Below are 20,795 nucleotides of genomic sequence, written 5' to 3' on the forward strand. Positions count from 1 at the left end.
CTGCGAATCTTGGCTGTGTGTACAACAAAAACGATCAAAGAAATGTTGGTCAAGGCTCTAACCCTTCCAACAAGCCAAAGACCGGTGGAGCACCTAAGTGCTTCAAGTGCTCGGGTCTTGGCCATATAGTGATCGAGTGTCCAAACCAAAGGTATGTGAATTTGGTTGAAGAAGTTGATGAACTTGTCAAGATGAATGTTCCAGATGAGCAACCATGTTTTGATGACTACAATGATGACGATGGTGACGAGATCACTTGGAGTGATCATGGCAACCATCTCCTGTGCACGTTCTCGCAACTTCCGCTATCAATGATGAGATTACATATCTTGTCATTCGAAGTACATCTCGAATGAAAAATATTATGCCGCAACCAATCTGGATTTTCTTTCACGTTGGCCGTATTCATAGCACGTCGAATAATTAACGCCTCGCCATGATCACTCCAAGTGATCTTGTCACCATCGTCATCATTGTAGTCATCAAAACATGGTTGCTCATCTGGAACATTCATCTTGACACGTTCGTCAACTTGTTCAACCAAATTCACATACCTTCTTTAAATTTCACATGCTTCTTATGCATGTGAAATTTCACATGCATAAGAAACATTGTGAAGAAAAATAGAAGAAAAGAGGAGCCGACGGCCTCCCTTCTTCAACACACCCTAGGGAAATGATTCGTTGTAGAAATTACCGTTTGCTTGAGGAATCCTAGTTTCTTTTTACTAGATGCTTTGTTAAAATAAGGTTTGTAGCATGTGCCATGATTTTTTTTGAAATTAAGCTCCATCATAAGTGTTTTTTGAATGGGTCTGCACGGGTAGAAAAATCTACCATTCCTTTAAAAAAAATAAAAATAGGTAAGCTGATCAAACCTCATGACTTTCGTATCAGCTGTATCTTATGTAAAAGGTGTGTTGCCCCCTTTTATCATCCTTGGATGGAATCTTCACTGTGTTCTATTCATCGTGATTGAAATTAAAATTGCCAATTCATTTCTTTACTATTTTGGTAAACTTTCTTTTATTCTATTCATTAAAATTGCCAATTCATTTCTTTACTATTTTGGTAAACTTTCTTTTATTCTATTCATTGCAATTTAAATTGAAATTGTCAAAGTTTTTTTTTTCGTTTCCTTTTAAAAAAAACACAGTTTTAATCTATCCTTTTATAATCATTTACTCTTTTGGTCGCCCCGTGCATCGCTCGGGTTGTTAACTATATATATATATATATATATATATATATAGAGAGAGAGAGAGAGAGAGAGAGAGAGAGAGAGAGAGAGCATTTCCTACACACTTGTGTAGGTAAGTTACCTACACTAGCTTAAAATACAGTGGGGGCCCACATTGTTTGGGTGATCCAAACAATTCATTTGAATGGTCCTCACATAGATAGGGTGTCCACAAAAAATCAAATCCATAGGATCATCCCAACCCTACGATTTGTGGAGGTAAAATGGACGTGTATAAACCTTCACAAATTAGTCCATTTTTTGCCTCCATAGTTTGTATTGGTTAGGATGATCCTATGGATCTGATTTTGTTGACACCCTATCTCTGTGAGGACCATTCAAATGAATTGTTTGGATCACCCAAACAATGTGGGCCTCCACTGTATTTTAAGCTAGCGTGTAGGTAACTTACCTACACAAGTGTGTAGGAAATGTTCTCTCATATATATATATATATATATATATAGAGAGAGAGAGAGAGAGAGAGAGAGAGAGAACAGTTTCTACACACAAGTGTAGATAAGTTATCTACACACTAGCTTAAAATACAGTGGAGGGTATATTGTTTGGGTGATCCAAACCATTCATTTGATTGGACCTCTCATAGATAGGGTGTCCACAAAAAATCAGCTCCATAGGATCATCCCAACCCTACGATTTGTGGAGGCAAAATGGACGTGTACCTTCACAAATCTGTTCATTTTTTGCCTCCACAGTTCGAAGGGTTAAGATGTTCCTATGAAGCTGATTTTTTGGGCACACCTTATCTATGTGAGGACCCATCAAATGAATGCTTTGGATCACCCAAACAATGTGGGCCTCCACTGTATTTTAAGCTAGTGTGTAGATAACTTATCTACACTTGTGAGTAGAAACCGTTTTATCATATATATGGATTTTAAGCCCAAGTTTTTTTGAATTTTTTGAAAAATCTATGGAATTTACACCTCACTTTTTTTTACTTTTTCTAACAAAGGCACCCATTCAACATATTTTCAATCCTACCCCTCCTTTATGCTTTTTAACAAAGGCACCCATTCAACCCACATATTTTCAATCCTACCCCCTCCTTTATGCTTTTTAACAATAGCACCCATTCAACCCACATATTTTCAATCCTACCCTCTCCTTTATGCTTTTTAACTGGATATCAGCCTATGGAAATGATTTTAAGGGCACAAAATATTTATATTGTGTTCCATCATCACATGGATGGTTTGGATCAACCGATGATGTGGTCCGCACAGTTCTTTGTCGGCCCGTGCATCGCACGGGGTGTTTTTACTAGTATACTGTATAACAGAAGAGAAAGAGAGAGAATTATTTGAATTTCTCCCAAAATTCTATGAGAATTACACATCACTTTTTTTAACAAAGGCACCCATTCAACCCATATATTTTCCATCCTACCCCGTCCATATGCTTTTTAACAAAGGCACCCATTAAAGCCACATAATTTCAATCCTACCCACCTCCTTTATGCTTTTTTAATTATGGAAACCTCTACAGATTGGAGGGCTAGGATCAGCCTATGGAAATGATTTTACTGGCACAACCTATTGATGTTGTGTTCCATCACATGGACGGTTTGGATCAATCTATGATGTGGTCCGTATAGTTCTTTGTCGGGCCATGCATCGCACGGCATTTTTTACTAGTGTGTGTGAATATATATATATATATATATATATATATATATATATATATATATAGAGAGAGAGAGAGAGAGAGAGAGGAAAGTGAAGCTACACACTCGTGTAGCTAACTTAGCTACACCGACAGCTTAAAATACAATGGGCCCACAGTGTTTGGGTGATCCAAACCATTCATTTGATAGGCCCTCACTTTGATAGGGTGTGCCAAAAAAATCCGCTCCATAGGATCATCCCAACCCTTCAAACTGTGGAGGCAAAAATGGACAGATTTGTGAAGGTTTTTACACGTCCATTTTTGCCTCCACAAATCGAAGGGTTGGGATGATCCTATGGAGCTGATTTTTTGGGCACAACCTATCTATGTGAGGGCCCCTCAAATGAATGGTTTGCACCACCCAAACAATGTGGGGCCCACTGTATTTCAGTTCGTCATTTCCACTAATTAATAAAAAAAATTCTATGCAGAATACTTCTCACAAATCAACCTTGAATTGCCTCTTTCCACGTGGATTACTCAGAGACAATCATCCTTTATCCACATCTTTGTATCCGAGGTATGGAATGTTCTTTCGTCTGTTTTTCAAAAGTCTCCACTATGCAGTCTCTGTTTGTTGAGTGTCATGTATAACTATAGATAATTTTTTGGTTGGTCTTAATATGAGTAATATTTTGCAACCCTATGAAAGATAAAAAGTTTTTAATGTTGTTTTACTTTCTCATTTTCAACTACAAATGCCATGTCCAATAACCTGTTTTGACAATCAATTTTCATTACGAACTGATTATTGGCCTGAATAGGGCAGTGATAAATCGACTCCCAAATATCTTAAATCGACTCCCTATGTGTCGAGGAGAGAGATAGACACATAGGGGTCGATTTAAGATATATGGAGTCGATTTATCACTCCCCCCCTGAATATTGTGTTTATTTTTCCGGGTCCAATAATCAATTTTGGAAACAAACAGGGTGTTTGGATTTTGACTATCAATTTTCATTACAAAACTGTTTATTAGACTCAATATTGTGTTTAATTTTGGGTCCAATATTCAAAAAAATTTCGTGCCGAGTGCATCACATGGGGAAGCCACTAGTTTATTGTATTTCGAAACTATAAACAACATAAGCTGGAATAGCTCAGTTGGCTAGAGCGTGTGGCTGTTAACCACAAGGTCGGAGGTTCAAGCCCTCCTTCTAGCGTCATAATTTTTTGTTATGTGAGGTATCTCTATGATGGATTCGGGCCTCCACATTTTAGGCTTGGGCCTAATGGGATTTAACCTATGAGTAATTCGGGCATGGCACCTCTAAAGTGAGGGTTCAAGCCCTCCTTCTAGCGTCATATTTTTTGTTATGTGGGGTATCACTATGATGGATTCGGGCCTCCACATTTTAGGCTTGGGCCTAATGGATTCAAACCTATGACTAATTCGGGCTTGGCACCTCTAAATTCACATCCGCTGAGGAGTAGCAAGTAGGAGGAAACTTACCTCTAAATTCACTTCTGTTGGGGAGTAGCAAGTAGGAGGAAACTAGTGGTATTGGGCCCTCTGCTTTTCCAATGGAAAGGCCCACCTGTTCAAAGATCCAAGGCATTTTATCTGTCATGCCACAACTTAAATAGGTTGTTCTCCGACAAGTGGTATCAGAGAACGGGCATGATAACCCGGTGTGCTTCCGAGGACGGAAAAATCCCTAATGGGGATTTAGTCGCACGGGATCTAAATGTGCGGACTTCTCCATATTGTCCATGACTCTTTGGGGACTTGGACTTTATTGTGCGGACACTTGGGATTTTGGGGACTCCAGCGAGGGCTTTTTAGAGTCATCCCAACATTGAAATCACCAGTTAGTCATCAACAAATACATGAATTTGAAGTCCTAGAGTTTAATAATCAATTTTTACTATGATCCAAATTTCGGTCTAAAATTTCGGTAATTTCTATAAAATACTAATCATGCGATTATCATTGCAATTCTGCTTGCTTTGGTACAACAACAACACTGGTTGTAATTTTCCCATCCATAGATCAAATAGCTTGGAGGAAAGAATACTTTACTCTGATTTACAATGAAAAACTTCCAGCCCAAAGGAATTGTTATAAGGAATAGTTTCAAGCGCAAAGAACCATTTCACACTTTCTGTTATAAGGAGCTTTCTCAAAACCCAGATTTGAGAAACACATTTTTTGGCAGCAAGTGCACGATTCAGCACCTTGCTGCCAATGGCTATATCAAAACTAATTAAAATAACCAACTAAAAGAGAGAGAAAAAGCTTTACTCACAGCAAAAAAAAAAAAAAAAGGAGAAAAAAGGCACCAAGTTAGAGGTAAAATACAAAATTAATTTTTTGATCAAATAATCAGACTTCAATGTAGAATAAAGATGCCCTAAACTTGAAGGTCACTCCAATGCAATCCCCATTCAAGAGCAGGGTATCATGAGAAGAAAAGGAAGATGCCCTAAAATTACCAAAGAGGTATTTGTGGTTTTTTCAATTGATAGAGAGAATGTCTGTGATTGGGTTTTTTTCAAGCTCTAACCAAGGGGATTTTCCTCCTGGATGATTCCTGGTTTCTCGTTGAGCTCAACCCAATTAATAGAAGCCGAGATCCTTGGAGAAACGGTAAGGGAGAGAGACCTCTTGCAGTTGGGAGAGCAACCGGAACCTTTGATGAAGAACGCAAGGAACGTGAAGGAGAAGAGAAAGGATGAAAACCCAAAATACCACCTCTTTGGGCGTGACAATTTGTTGGGTCGATTTAGTCATAGGCGGGAACTTGAAGGTCGCGTCGGGTGAGAGTTCGCCCATTTCGGGAACTTCCGACTAATACGGGCTTTTAAAGTTCGTCCAAAGAAACGCAGGATTCAATCAGTCCCTCAAAGGCCGTGCAAATCCCTCCCGACTAAGAGAAGATCTCAATAACACCAGTGTGCCCTCGAGGATGGAGAATTTCTCTTGGGGAAGATCTCATAGTTCCCCCAAGTGGAGGGGGGAGATATCATAGTTCCCAAAAACTCTGGAGCTGATGGAGCACGTGACAAGGTGGCTGCTCTGATACCTAACTTTAAGTACTTAACTAACACGCCATAAGCTCCAGAGCCGATGAAATGCATTAGGCTATGTCTTTATACTTGTCTCATACTAGACTAGGTCCCATCTAGTTTGGTCCCCACACAGGATCTCAACCTTGAGGTCGCAGGTGGACTTGGCAAAATCGACCCATGCCCGCGGGTCAATCCAACCCACCCGCAAATATGTAGGTATGGGTCGACATTAGAGTGACCCTTCAAAATTGATCCGCGGGTCACCTAACCCACAAAAACAGGGGTTGGGTCGAGTGAACCCGTGGGTGCATGCGGTAGGGCTGGCAACGGGGCGGGTTGGGGCCGGATGTTGGGGGGGGTCCCCTACTCCTTCCCCTCTGCGGGGAATTTTCCCCCTCCCCACTGCGGGGATGGTGGGGAATCCCCCTCCCCTCCCCACGGGGAATATCTAATCCACATCCCCTCCCCTTCCCCGCCCCGCATCCTTCAGGGACAATCACTTTACTTTCTCACTTTACTTTGTTAAATGTTAGGTTTAAAACTAAAGATTTGCTAGGGACAATCACTTCAGGCATGTTGCGGCTTGGCTGTTGCATGTGAGAGTAGCCACACAACCCACATAGGCTAAGATTTTATCTTATTCATTTTATTAACATGGGGACAAAGGTGGTTGCTCTCAGGTTCATTTAATTGATCAATAGTCCCTAGCAGATCCCTAATTCCCAATCCCACTTGCCAAAAAGTACTGTACGTGCCACACCATAGGAAGATCCAAACCGTCCATTTGATGGGCACACCATACTACCATAGGCATAGGATGATCCAAACCTTCCACTTGATGGGCACATTGTAGGATAATCCAAATTGTCCATTTGATGGGCCACAACGTAAATAGGTTGTGGCCCAAAAATCATTTCCATAGGATAATCCCAACCCTCTGATCTATAGAGGAATTGCATATTATGGTAGCTTCTATAGATCGAAGGGTTGCAATCATCCTATGGAAATGATTTTTGGGCAGCAATCTATTTATGTTGTGGCCCATCAAATGGACGGTTTGGATGATCTATGGTGTGGCCTGTAAAGTACTTTTAAATTGTAGCCTATCAAATGAACGGTTTGGATCATCCTATGGTATAGCCCATACATTACTTTTTGAAAAATAATGGACTATACGAGCGCACACCATATAAAATCTCATCACTCATCAGAGAGATGTTGCCTTTATTTGAGGGAGGGAGATTTTCAAAGAATTTAATGTTGCCTTACAGTGATGGTTCGATGGAGAGATTTTAGGGATTTCTAAAGGTAATATACTAATATAATGAGCGACAATGCCCAATGGATTATGGATTATGGGTAAAAGAAAACATAAAAAGCTATTTCAGGGACAAAACTGTACTAATGGAAACTATGAAAATTTTGGGGGAATCTTGTAGAAATATTTTGATCCAAGGGGTTTCTAGTAGTTTTCCCAAAAGAAAAAAAAAAAACACATAAAAAAATACAAGAAAAAAATGGCATTAATGCGGGACGGGGCGAACTCCATCCCCTTCTCCTCCCCTTCCCTTTCCCCACTCAAATCGGGGAATCCCCTCCCCAAGCGGGGCGGGGCGGATCCCCGCTTTTCCGGGTGAAATTGCCAGCCCTAGCGTGCAGGTACCCGTTATTCGTTTTTTCTTTTTGGTTCAAGTTATCAGGTGGCTGGAATAGTGGAATTAAAATTAGAAAAGAACCAATGGTTGATATTGGATCATTCGAAAAACCCTAAATATATTAGTATAAAGTAGTAAAACTAAAAAAGACAGCAACGCTGCAAAGGTAAAAACCCATTAGGGTTTCAACTTTCAAGGGCTCAAGAGTCAAGTAGAGAAGAAGGGAGGAGCTTGCCGACGAGTCCACCTCTACCTTCATTTTGGACATTTCTGGCAACTATGATTTTTTTTCATGATAAATTAGTATTTCAATGTAGTGAGAGTGGTTTACTGCAGGTGTGAGAAGCATGAGACTTGAGAGGGACTCATATTTTTTTTCATTACCTCCGATCTAAAGAGGGGACTCGCATTATGGAAACTTCTATAGATCGGATGGTGGGATCATCCTATGGAAATGATTTTTGGGGCACAACCTATTTACGTTATGGCCCATCAAATGGACGATTTGGATCTTCCTATGGTGTGGGCTGTACCGTCCATTTTCAAAATTCGGGGGTGAATTTATCTCCTGAAAAAAAAAAACAGTTTGGCAAAAATATACGGGTAACCCATGGGTCAACCCAACCCACCCGCACTGGGTGCGGGTCACCTAGTTGCTGACCCGTAGGAATGCAGGTCATTTTTTACCCAACCCGTTTGACCCACATCCGTGTGACCCGCAGGTAAACCGACCGAACTTGCGTGTTTGCCCGGTCTAGTCGCAGGTTCAATCCCAGCTTACCTACCAAAATATAAACTATATAAATCATCTTCTGCTTCCATACTTCTTCTATCATATCGCATTCCTTTATTTTGATATTGAACTCGATTCTATATTTTACACGTTTTTATTTCGTCATTATAAGCTGTCAACAGCTAAGATATACATTGAGTAGGAGCAGTTAAGATATAGGTCCTACCACGAACGGACCATGTGCCTAGAAAACAAGCCTTTAAGATGACTGCATAACCTTCCGATCAATAACCTCATCCAACATTTTCATCTAAGTATCTCCCATGGGCCCACCTGATAGTGAGTCCCAATTATTGACCAATTATAACAGGCCCCAACTATTGACCAATCGCAACGATCGAACATGTCTACACATTTGAAGACTGTACCCATCTTTGACTAATCTCAACCGTCCATTTGAAAGGCCTAGGTTTAGATCTCTTATCGCCAAAACATCAAGCCGATCTGAAATCTTAACATCCATAGATGCACATATTTTCTGTCATTAGATGCCGAGAAACTACATATATGGAACAGTTCGCATTAACTCAGCTCAACTAAGCCTTTATCCCAAACTAGTTGATATCGGCTAATGAATCCTTTAGAAAATTTTTATAAAGAAAGTAAACGGATTTACCCGGTTCAAACTGACTAAGTCTATCTACATGGTTCATTTCAAAAAATACAAATCAATAGAGATTACAATTACATGATTCAAATTAATTTTTTACCATTAGTTGATCCAGGTAAAGCTTTGTAATGGGCTGTCAGTAGTACCCACACCTCATTGTATTACAATGCAGTTGCACCATATTCACCATTCCCCTGTTTAGGAATTCACAAAATCCACCCATTTCTCCTAATCAAAAGGGGGTGAAAATATTATTTTGCCAATCTTATAATTGGGTAAAAACTTAGTCCCTATTGGTTTTTATTGTTGCAACCGATTGTGGGCCCAAAAGTCCAATAATCGGTGTGTGGCCCACAATTGGTTGTCACAATCTAAAATGGAACAGGCCTTTAACAACAAACAATATAAATAGATTATCTCACCAACACTTGTAAGGGTAATGCCCCCGTAATTTAATTAATATTCTATAAAATAATTAACCCAAAAGGCCACCCCCAAATTTAATTAATCCACCTCCCTCGCGTGGGAGTCGTGTAACCATATGCGTGTTATAAACAATTGAATTCGTTATTTAAAATTCTCTCTTAGTAATAATAATCCAAAAACCGACAAAAATTGGTTTTGGAATTTTTTCTCTCTTGTGGGGCCCGTACAGAAACCAATATTTTGTAAGGATTGTGAGAGTGGGGCCCACGAGTGACTCACTTCTCAACTAAATTTGGAATCTTCTGCTAAAATTAGTAGAAGAGTTAGAAAAGTGGCAACGGCCATATTCTTGCTAAAATAGCGACGGAGATTGCAAGAGAGAGTGTGGGCCCGGGATGCATCCGTGGCGACACGTGGCTAGTCATCTCACCGCCCATGAAGATCATGCTGCTGTTGACAAGTGGCAACTCGGCTGCCTCTGGATTATTTCCCCCCGATGATTTCTGGCTGGAAAAACCCAAACCAAAACGATCAAGGAAACAATTCTAAAACGGAACTCTGTTTTGTTTAAATAAAACACTACCGATAATGACGAAAAGACCATCGTTTAAGAGTAATATTGGCCGTCGATTGCCGGAAAACTGGACCATTATTTTTCTATCTAATGAGCAAATATTCGACAGTGTGGGTGTGGGACCTACATCTGAAATAACTCCCGTTTGGGTGGCCCCAATTGTAGGCCCCACCCATATTTTTCAAAATTAACACAATAGGATGATCCAAGCCGTTCATATGATGGGCTACATCGTAAATAGGTTATGCCCCAAAAAAACATTTCCATGGGATGATCATAACCTCCAATCTATAGAGATTTTCATAATATGCAGTTTCTCTTTCGATCGGAGGGTTGCGATCATCCCATGGAAATGATTTTTGGGGCGCAACCTATTTACGTTGTGGCCCATCAAATGGATGGTTCCATGGGATGATCATAACCTCTAATCTATAGAGATTTTCATAATATGCAGTTTCTCTTTAGATCGGAGGGTTGCGATCATCCCATGGAAATGATTTTTGGGGCGCAACCTATTTACGTTGTGGCCTATCAAATGGATGGTTTGGATCATCCTATGGTGTGGGCCTTACAATTCATTTTGAAAAATATGGGTGGGCCTACCTAGTTCAAAGATTTCAACAGATTAATTGTTGGGCACACCGCACCCCATCGGTTCATGTTATCACTGCCTTTTTCTTTGTACCTCGTTAAAAATCCCAATTTCTAGTGCCAAATTCATGTGGGGAAGGGTAATTTTGTCGCCTAAATCGTTAAAAATTCCTCTTTCCACGTCTAGGATTCAAAGTCCAACACCGTAAAAAAGAGAGAATGACGGTGGAAGAGACCAAAATTAATCCCGACATTTCATAAACCTATCTTCAAAAAACATGGACGATTTTCAAACCCCCTAGTTGTGAATTTTTGATAACGACACCTTTTAAATGAGCAGTTCGTACCTGGGGATAGAGGGGCAGAACGTGATCACATAATCCGCGGAGTAGCAAGTAAACGTGCTCGTGCCATCATCATAGGCGTAGCTATAGGCACGTGGGCAAGCATGCTTGAAGAACTCCGAATAAGACGTGGGTTTACACATGTTAGGATTCCCATACGTGCCACTACAACAATACTGAGGCTCACCAAAAGCCTCACACGCGCTCTTACACGCCACATTCTCATTCCCATCACTTCCCGATACTCGGAGCTCCGATGGGCAATTCCCATTCAAATCCACCAAACACCCCGTGGCCGTACAATTTCCGGCACCGGAAACATTTTCCGGCACGACGAGCATCGGAATATTGTACCCGTCGACTAGACTAACGTCGTAGAAATCGAGACCGCCGGTGCCGGACAGTGTGAACTCGGCGAGAGTCACCGGAGGGGCGGCCCCACCGCCGGAGCATTCTATATTGCCTGACCCACAATCAGCGGTCATGCATGAGAATTTGCCGGTGGAGTCTTGGGAACAGAGGGTCCGACCCCAAAATCGACCGGACCAGGACGAGGGTGCAGAGAGAGTATTTGATTCGCCATTTTGGAGGGCGAAGCCCGATGAAGAGAGTGGGGCCGTGCCGGAGTTGGGTAAAATCCCGGGCCATACCGGGTATTGGCAGTTGTTGGTAAATGTAAAGGAAGCAGATAATACCCCTACAAAATGAGAGAAAGAGAAAGAAAAAGGAGAGAATTAATTAATACAGCGATTAGAAGAGAGACTTAATTAATCTTAGTTCTAAAAAAACCATAGAAGAAGAATAAAGAAGAAGAAGATGTTTTTCATTCATGTCTCCAAAAATGAAAATTGCATGCTTAATAAGAGATCTCTTCTACAGTACTTTCCTACTAAAGAAGAATCCTAATAAAGCTAAATAAGCTGATAGTGAATAAGAGCAAAGATTCCTACTAAATCGATAAATATAAGATAATTAGCGTATACTAACTAAGAGAAACAATCTAATAATATCTACTCAGCTGTACCATGATCATATCAGTTTTACCTGAAAAAAATAGGAGAGGGAGAGAAAGAAAGGGAAGAGAAAGGGATAATCTCTTCATCTCAAAGGAGGAATCTGTTTTTTTTTTTTTTTTAATGATTCCTCAAGAGATCCCTTTTCTTCCCTTGTACAACAAAGGTGATGAGATTCTGAATAGAGGGGGTGGATGGGGGGGATTTATAAGGATATTTTGTGTCCGTGCTGTCTCCACGTAATGTTGGGTATCTTGTTCGCCCTTGTCTCTCTTTACACGTTCTACTAGTAAAGAGATTGAGAGCTTTTGGAAAGGGGGAAAGGGTGCATTTTAAAGAGGTTGATGACTGGATTTCGTCGAGGCAAGTTTTCCAAAAGTAAAAAACTTCCTTTTACAAGAAAAAAGAAACTATCTCTCTGATGATTTATATGGTTTGGTTTTATTACAGAAATATTTCAGCCATACAAAAAAGATCATACTGGGAAAGGAGTTATTTGCCTGGAGGGTGAAGGAGAGTCTAACTTACAGCAGATATGACTATGGTGAGATGGGTTGAGCTCTGTTTGTAAGAATAGCCATTTCATTGTTTTTTACCTATAAAACAAAACTCCAAAAATAGAGGCAAGAGGAATGTAACTTGGGCTCTGTTTGTTTAAGATTATGAAAACCGATTGTGAAATGTAATTTTATGTCCCATAATCGGTATGGCACTCACAATCGGTTGTCATATCTTAAACAAACAGTTCCTTAGCAAGAAGGATAACATCCCGAATTTAGTAATTTCTAAGCTCTGTATGTTTGAGATTATAATAATCGATGGTGAGCCCCCAAACTAATCTGTCGTCATAATCTCAAAGGAACAGGGCCTTAGCGCGTGTAGGTGGGGACTACTTGCTCAATAATCTGAACCATCCATTACTTGAAACAAGAAACAAATACAAAATGGTTACTGAATCTGCACAATTTTGGAGGGCAAAGATCATCCGATCCAATATAATCGGTATATGGATCATTACTTTTGTAGGGCCCAACAGATGAATGGTGTGGATCAAGAAAACAAGGGGCCCACCCTGCTTGGACTTTCTCTTCACATTTAGAACATAAATTCTACATATAGGAAAAGCCATAGGATGTGTTTAAATGAGTTTTTATAAGTTGGACGGTGGTATGGCATAAAAAAAAAAACACAACGGCCGACATTATTGGGTGATCTAAATCATTTATTTGTATGGCCCCATAAGCCATGCCCCAAAAATACTCTCCATAGTCCATATGATTATCCTAATCATTCAATTTATGAAGGTTTCTTCACAGTGCCTTCAATTTGTGAAGGTTTCATTAGCTGACCCCAACTAGTGTGGGACAAAGGCTTAGTTGAGTTGAGTATTCAATTTGTGAAGGTTTCAACACAATGCCGTCTATTTTAGTTCTCCATAAATCCTAGGGTAAGATCATATGGGGAGATTGTTCGGGGCACGACCTGTCCACATAGGAACCCAACAAATAATTGTTTAGTATGGGGTTACAACACAGGTCAGGTTGGGTCGGGTTGAGGCTAACCCTAGCCCAACCTGAGGAAACATTACTTCGACCATAACGTGGTCCATTCAAGCCTCAACCCAACGTGGGTCAACCCTAACTTAACCCAAACATTCAACCCTAACCTAACCCAAGTAACTCGATTTTTCAAATCGGAATGGGTTTGGTCCAGTTGGGTTCGGGTTGGCCCGGGGCATTCGCACAATAAAGTTTTCCTAATATTTCATAATTTACCTCCTATTTCGAAATGGGAAGTGATATTGGGCCCTTTTTTAACTTTGGACGGCCTCTATAGTGTTGTAATGACTTATGAGTTATGACTACACTCTTACGCTTAAGCGAGCTGTCTCAAGCAAAATAAGGGGCGAATATATCATTTTCTTTTCAACATATTACCCCGTATAATGATAAAATAGCTATATTATATTCCTTGAGATTTTATATGGTGGAAGGCCGCAAGTGCAGCTCTAAAATACAGTGGGTCCCACATTGTGTGAGTTATCCAAACCGTTCATTTGTTGGGCCCTAGCGTAGATAGAGTGTGCCCCAGAAATTTTCTCCATAGGATGATCCTAACCCTCTGATCTGTGGAGATTTTTTTACTATGCCGTGAATTTAAAACCTCAAGAAAACGAAGGGTTAGGATCATCCTATGAAGAAGTTTTCTAGGGCACACACTATCTACTCCAGGGCCCAACAAATGAACGGTTTGATCACCAAACATTGTGGGGCCCATTGTTTTTTTGGGCTACACGTACATGCACTGCCTTCCACCATTTAAAATCTCATGTTCATTCACTACACAGCCAAAGATAGATACAGGCCAAGTTGGTCTTGTACACTATCTCTGTGAACTAATAAAACAACTAATTTCATATTTTTACCTGCTAATAGAAAATCATACCTCTATATAAACCATCTCTCTTGTTTCCCTATACAACCAATACAAATGTAGAGTCTTGGGTCAGTCCTCATGTCCACTATTCTTGTGTATTGACAAGACAATCATGCAACATCCCATGTTTGGGTTGGGTCATGTTGCGAAAAGCCTTAATCCTAACTCGACCCAAACTAAAATTGGGTTTGCTTTTTCCCAACCATAAGCCAAATAACCCAAGGCCAACCCAACCTAAGGTCAAATTGGGTTGAGTTAGGCCCAAGTTGCCACTTGCACGCTAGTTTAGTTCACCCAATAATGTGGGCCCCTCTATAGTTTTTTATTACTTTCATATATAAAAACGTATGGTGAACAAGAAAAGAGCTGGGCTATCGGGTAGTTTGGGGAAAATTGGGGTAAAATTTTGTCTTCAAAACTTGTTGGTTTTCTCATTTGTGGAATGTCGACTGCATTGGCCGGCCTTGCTAGGAAATGGAAATCACGTTGGGCTTCTTTTAAATTCAGAGACAAGGAGACGTGTGTTTCTTTATGCCCCATTCTTTATTTTGACACCCCCTGGCACTGTTTTGGTTCGTTACCATTGCAATCAAATCATATCATATCGAATCTGGCTATTCGTTTTCCCTACATTGCATTTCAAAGCATTAGGTAGGGAGTCGTTTGGTTTTAGATTCAACTGCTCAACACCTCTCTATTTTCGTCAAAATCCAAAACCTATGTTGTGATTTAGAAATGATTTAATAAGTTCAATGTTTTAAGCAACAAGAAACTAAGGTTTATAGCTTTTAAACAAGACTGCTCAAGTCATAGAATTATAATAGTTCTAGTAAGATACGAGCTACCCTAATAGTTATAATTAGGATTTGACCATCCATGAATGTTTTTTCCACCGAATATTAGTTTATCAAGTGGAGTAGAGGGGCCAGAAGAGTAGGAGAAGAGAAAAAGAATAACTCTATTCACAGTAGACTTTTACTTTTCCTTATTTTTCTGGCACTTTGCATCATCTCCTCAATTGTCTCCCTCTTCCAAAGCCCCTTCTCCTTTCAACACTGGGTAAGTTAATATTCAATGAAAAAATTTCATGGTTGCCAAACATGACCTAAAGATCAACCTTGGGTCCCTCATGGCACATGTGTGTGTTCGAAACCATTATAAACATTGGCCATGTCCATGGTCCCGTACCAAACGAACATCTCATATGTAAGGTTGGATGATCTAAGTTCAAACGAACATCTCATAGATCGGTTCACAACGGTTTTGATCTTCTTAAAGGGAAGATCGGCCTTTGATCCACTTAGAGGGAAGGATCAATCCTCCTTTGTGCACAAGATACAATTTCTGTAACAAAATTCTTCATTCCTTAAAAAAGGGTTGCTTACATGTTATTTATAAAAAAACCTATAATCTAGATAATCCTTATCTAAAAGACTCCTACCCTAACAAACTCCACAAAAATCTAAACTAATTTTTTCAATCCAAGTGGGGCCATCTAGGTACGTAACAGTCTCGCACCAAACGAACATCTCATATGTAAGCTTAATCGTAAAAAAAATCGATGGTTTTGCTTCTCTTCGCAAAACCTAAATGATCAAGGGCTATGATCGTTTCATCAAGTTTGAAGTAACAACTATTGATAGGACTTTTTTGCCAATCTGATTGATCCATCACATTTCATGTTGAGAAAATCCGTCGGGTAATCCGATCTGATCATATACAAATTAAACGGAAAAGAAAAACCAACACAAGCAAGCCATAAGATGAACACCAAGATTTTACGTGGTTCAACCAACCCTACTCCACGGGCAAAAAACACGATCTTCCACTATGAGAAAAACAATATACAAGGATTACAATAGATTAAAACCAAAACCCAAAACCCGCAACCCTTTCCTTGCCTCTCACACCCAACACCGTACACAAGAGAAAACCCAAGAGAAAACCCCAAGAGAACCCAAGAAAAGACCCAAAGAAGAAACCCCGAGGAAAAAACCCACTTCTCTTCTTCTTCTTCTCCCTCTCTCTCTCTCTCTCTCTCTCTCTCTCTCTCTTACCTTCTCTCTTTCTCTCTCTTTCTCTGGCCTCTCTTGGGCAGCCGACACACCCCAGAGCCTCCCACCTCTTGCCGTTCCACAAAGAGAAACTCACTCTTGCCGTTTTGCACCACACGAGATGCTCTGTCTTGTGCGTGTGTATTTCCTTTTGGAGGAAATCCAAAACAACAAGTTTCCTTGTTACGTTTCCCACCACAAAGAAAGTGGCGTGGGAAACAAGGCAACTTTCCACAACAATCTCCACCTTGGCTTGTTTCCCAGCCACCTGAAGATTTTCCGTTGATGTCACCACCGGTCCGCTATCACCGCAAACCACCATTGGCCTTCTGAAGCACCAGCTACACACTCTTGAATCATTATGGTTCAGACTCTTTTTGATTAAAATCAACACGGCCAATGCATATGTGTAGCTGTCAACCCGTTGACTCACTCGGTCAACCTTGGAGAGGGATCTCGACTCATCCTCCCCAATGCAGGTACTATCATCCTCTCACCATCGTCTACAACATGGAAATCTGTCTCTGCACCAACTAAGAAAGAGACCCTACGTGTGCTCACACAATTACCATGTTTCCAACTAGTCATCAAAATCTTAGGAACACTAGTCACCGTGTCCCAGACCAGACGACGTAGTCCGCCACACTCCTCTCCTTTCATCAGAACAATACAGCTGCGTGTGATTTTTCATGGCTCCACCTGCTGCTGAAAACCTGCAACCCCTGGAGTCCAACCGGCAAAGAGATACTATATTCTTCCGAAGCTTTGGGGCATACGCCACACCACGCAAAGTACAAACCACTCCATCAAACATCTTGATCTTCACCGTCCCAACTCCCTTGACATCACAAGTAGACCCGTCACCCAAGGACACTACACCCGCCCTTGTCTCCCGGAACGTATCAAAATATTTCCTCCTGGAGCATACATGAACAGAGCACCCTGAATCTAAAATCCACTCATCAGAAGTGTGATTACCTGTGGAGACTGTGAGAACATCTCCAAACGCTTCTCTCTGTTCATCCATTACCGTCACCGCCATATTCATAGCACCCTTGTCCGTCTGGTCAGCTCGTTTTGGACAATCCCGCTTGATATGACCATATTCTTTGCAACGGTAACATTGCACGCCCTTTCCGCTGACCTTGGATCTTGACCTACCTTTACCAGATCCCCTGTCAGACGACCTTCGTGTTTGATTCCAACCATGAACAACCAACCCATGTTCTTCACTTACACCAAGAACATGTTTCTTTCGCATCTCATTCGATAAAAGCGATATCGTGACTTCCTCTAATTTTATCGTATCCTTACTGTACAATAAAGTCGTCACCAAGTTGTCATACGAATCAGGAAGCGAAGTAAGAAGTAAAAGGGCCTTGTTTTCTTTCTTCAACTTTTCATCAACCTTGTGGAGCTGATCCATAAACCCGTTGAACACCATAATTTGTTCCAGAAGATCGATGCATCTTCAGACTTTACAATTGCCGCTTTAAATACAACCGGTTGGCCAAGCTTTTTGACATATAAAGCTTTTCCAACTTCTCCCCTAATTTAGGCTCATCTTCCTCTTCCATAACGTTAAACATAACACTATCTGCCAGACATAGTCGAATCGTGCTGACCGCTTCGACTCAATGCCTTCTCTCTCGGCATCCGTCATCTTCTCCGCCTTCCCATCATGTCCCTTCAATGCCTTAGCCTAGCCCTGTTAAACAATGATGTCCTTCTCCCTCATCTGCCATAGGGTGAAACTGCTCTTTCCATCAAATCTGTCGATGTTAAACTGAGTAGAACTTGATTTTACTGCCATCTCATATTACTTTGCACTTCATGGTGTAGCGCTCTACATTGAACGAGAATCTTTCTTGGACAATCTTTCTACTCCAAAAAGTTGCTTTAGCCGCGATCCAACCACAACACCCACGATCACTCCACCTGTCCTCGACGATCGCTCCAACCATATCTTTGATACCACTTGTTGAGAAAATCCACCGGGCAATCCGATCCAATCGTATACAAATTAAACGAAAAAGAAAAATCAACACAAGTCAGCCACAAGATGAACACCAAGATTTTACATAGTTCGGCTAAGCCTACTCCACGGGCAAGAAACACGATCTTCCACTATGAGAAAAACAATATACAAGGATTACAATAGATTAAAACCAAACCCCAAAACCTGCAACCCTTTCCTTGCCTCTCACACCAAAGACCGTACACAAGAGAAAACCCAAGAGAAAACCCCAAGAGAACCCAATAAAAGACCCAAAGAAGAAACCCCGAGGAAGAAACCCACTTCTCTTCTTCTTCTCCCTTTCTCTCTCTCTCTCTCTTACCTTCTCTCTTTTTCTCTCTTTCTCTAGCCTCTCTTGGGCAGCCGACACACCCAAGAGCCTCCTACTTCTTGCCGTTCCGCAAAGAGAAACTCACTCTTGTTGTTTTGCACCACACGAGATGCTCTATCATGTGCATGTGTATTTCCTTTCAGAGGAAATCCAAAACAACAAGTTTCCTTGTTATGTTTCCCACCACAAAGAAACTGGCGTGGGAAACAAGGCAACTTTCCACAACATTTCATTTTCCTGATTCCCATTCTCTCCAGTCTCTATCAAGGACTATTCATGAAAAACGCTGCACACGGGATTAATAGGGCTGATCTTAGGATAAAAGCCTAATATTGATGTTCAATAGAGAAATTTTCATTTAAATAAAATTCAATTGGATTAGAAAAGAGTGGGTTCATTCATTTTGCCCTATATTTGTTAGGATGTATAATACGGTGCTTGGAAGAGAGACTTGATTAATCTCACGTCCAGGGAGATATCCTCAAGAACTAGAAAAAAATTGGAGAAGAAAAAGACACTTTTTCATTGATAATCTTCAATTGAAAGTTATATACGTTTTTGTATTCTCCAAGGAATGACACTTTCCTAAACATAATAGAATCCTATCCAACTCTTTCCTAACCAACCTCATCTGTTGAGAGGCAATTGTTTGAACATTACTCAATGTGGAACCCCGTAAAACAATTTTTTTGCCATCACGAGAAAACTCCATACGCAAATTTGCAAAATCCCACGTTATTGGGCCTAACGTTGTCAACCACTGTAACCCTAGAACCATGTCGTAACCGCCTAATGGCAATAAACGCGCCTCAACACAAAAATTATTTCCACGCATCGTCCACTGAAATTCATGACAAATCCCTGTACTAAAAAGTCGAGTACCATCCACATCAGTCATAGGCAAGGGATTTGTTTTCTGCATGACATAACCAGATCGTTTCGCCATTCGTGGGTCCAGGAAGTTATGGGTGCTCCCGGAATCTACAAGGATCATAATTAGTATTTTTTTTACAAACCCCTCTGATACGCATAGTTGGGAATGATGGCGAACCTGTAAGTACGAACACAGATATCTGTAAATCCGCAGATGGAACTTCTTCAAGAGAAAGATCAGTATCTTCTATTTTTGCCTCAACCTCGTCGCCATAAGAACCTTTTAATAGAAACAGTTGAGATCGCTTACAACGGTGTCCCGGTACAAACTTCTCCTCACAGTTGTAGCAGAGGCCTTTTTCTCGACGTTCCATCATTTGTTTTTCGGTGAGGTGTTTGATGAGAGGAAGGCCATTGTTACCACCAAATTGAGGTTTTGGACCTGATGGTGAAGGCAGTAGAGCTGGTTTAGGAGGGGGTCGAGGACGACAAGTAATAGCATCAACTGATTCCTCATGTAGCCCAACCAACTCAATGGTCCGATCAAGAGTTGTAGGTTTGTGTAATTGCACACCTGGTCGAATCATCTTTAAGTCCCGCAAGGAACGCACTTACAAAAAATTGATCAGGAAGATCTTCAGTTTTACTGGATAAATTTTCAAAACGTTCCCGATATGCTGCAACCGTCCCAGTCCCTCGAAGCCTCATAATATCTCCAATGGGATCATCTCCCACTCTTGGTCCAAAATGCTGACAAATGGCCTTTTTGAAGACCAGCCAAAAACAATTCTATGGGTGTGCTCAAACCATTAGAACCATTGAACAGCCTTCCCTTCCAAGTGAATAGAAGCTAGGGCCACCCTTTGCTCCGTATCAATTTTATTAACCCCAAAAAATTTGTCGCAACGATAAACCCAACCCTTCGGATCATCGCCCTCAAATTTAGGAAAATCAATCTTTGCATAGCGAGGTTAAAAAGTATCTGAAGGAAGAGCCGAGATTTGTGGAAAAATAAACTCACTCTGATCAGTAATGTTGCCTCCAATTTTTTAATTGGTGGGTACTATCGGAATGGTAGTTGCTCCCAAGTATCGTAGAATTTCTGTAAACTGAGTTGTAGTTGAAGCCTCTAATTGA

At 40.8% G+C, this 20,795-nt stretch overlaps 1 protein-coding gene and 1 non-coding gene across 2 annotated transcripts; one reads left to right on the top strand and one right to left on the bottom strand.

The window, feature by feature from the left end:
* Nucleotides 1–4,018: 4,018 nt before the first annotated feature.
* TRNAN-GUU (transfer RNA asparagine (anticodon GUU)) lies at nt 4,019–4,092 on the top strand. Its single transcript has one exon. It is a non-coding gene; the product is annotated as a tRNA-Asn (tRNA).
* A 5,382-nt stretch (nt 4,093–9,474) lies between these two features.
* On the bottom strand, nt 9,475–12,231 carry LOC143855036 (thaumatin-like protein 1). The gene is made up of 3 exons (XM_077365199.1): nt 11,979–12,231; nt 10,938–11,631; nt 9,475–9,932 (listed from the first exon to the last, which is right to left on the bottom strand). Exons 1-3 carry the CDS (start codon nt 12,034–12,036, stop codon nt 9,749–9,751), a joined length of 936 nt encoding a protein of 311 aa, XP_077221314.1. The 5' UTR covers nt 12,037–12,231; the 3' UTR covers nt 9,475–9,748.
* Between the last annotated feature and the right edge of the window lie 8,564 nt (nt 12,232–20,795).

This window comes from Tasmannia lanceolata, unplaced genomic scaffold (assembly GCF_043159265.1).
Source record: "Tasmannia lanceolata isolate RefF3 unplaced genomic scaffold, GAP_Taslan_0.1 ptg000020l, whole genome shotgun sequence".
NCBI lineage: Eukaryota > Viridiplantae > Streptophyta > Magnoliopsida > Canellales > Winteraceae > Tasmannia > Tasmannia lanceolata.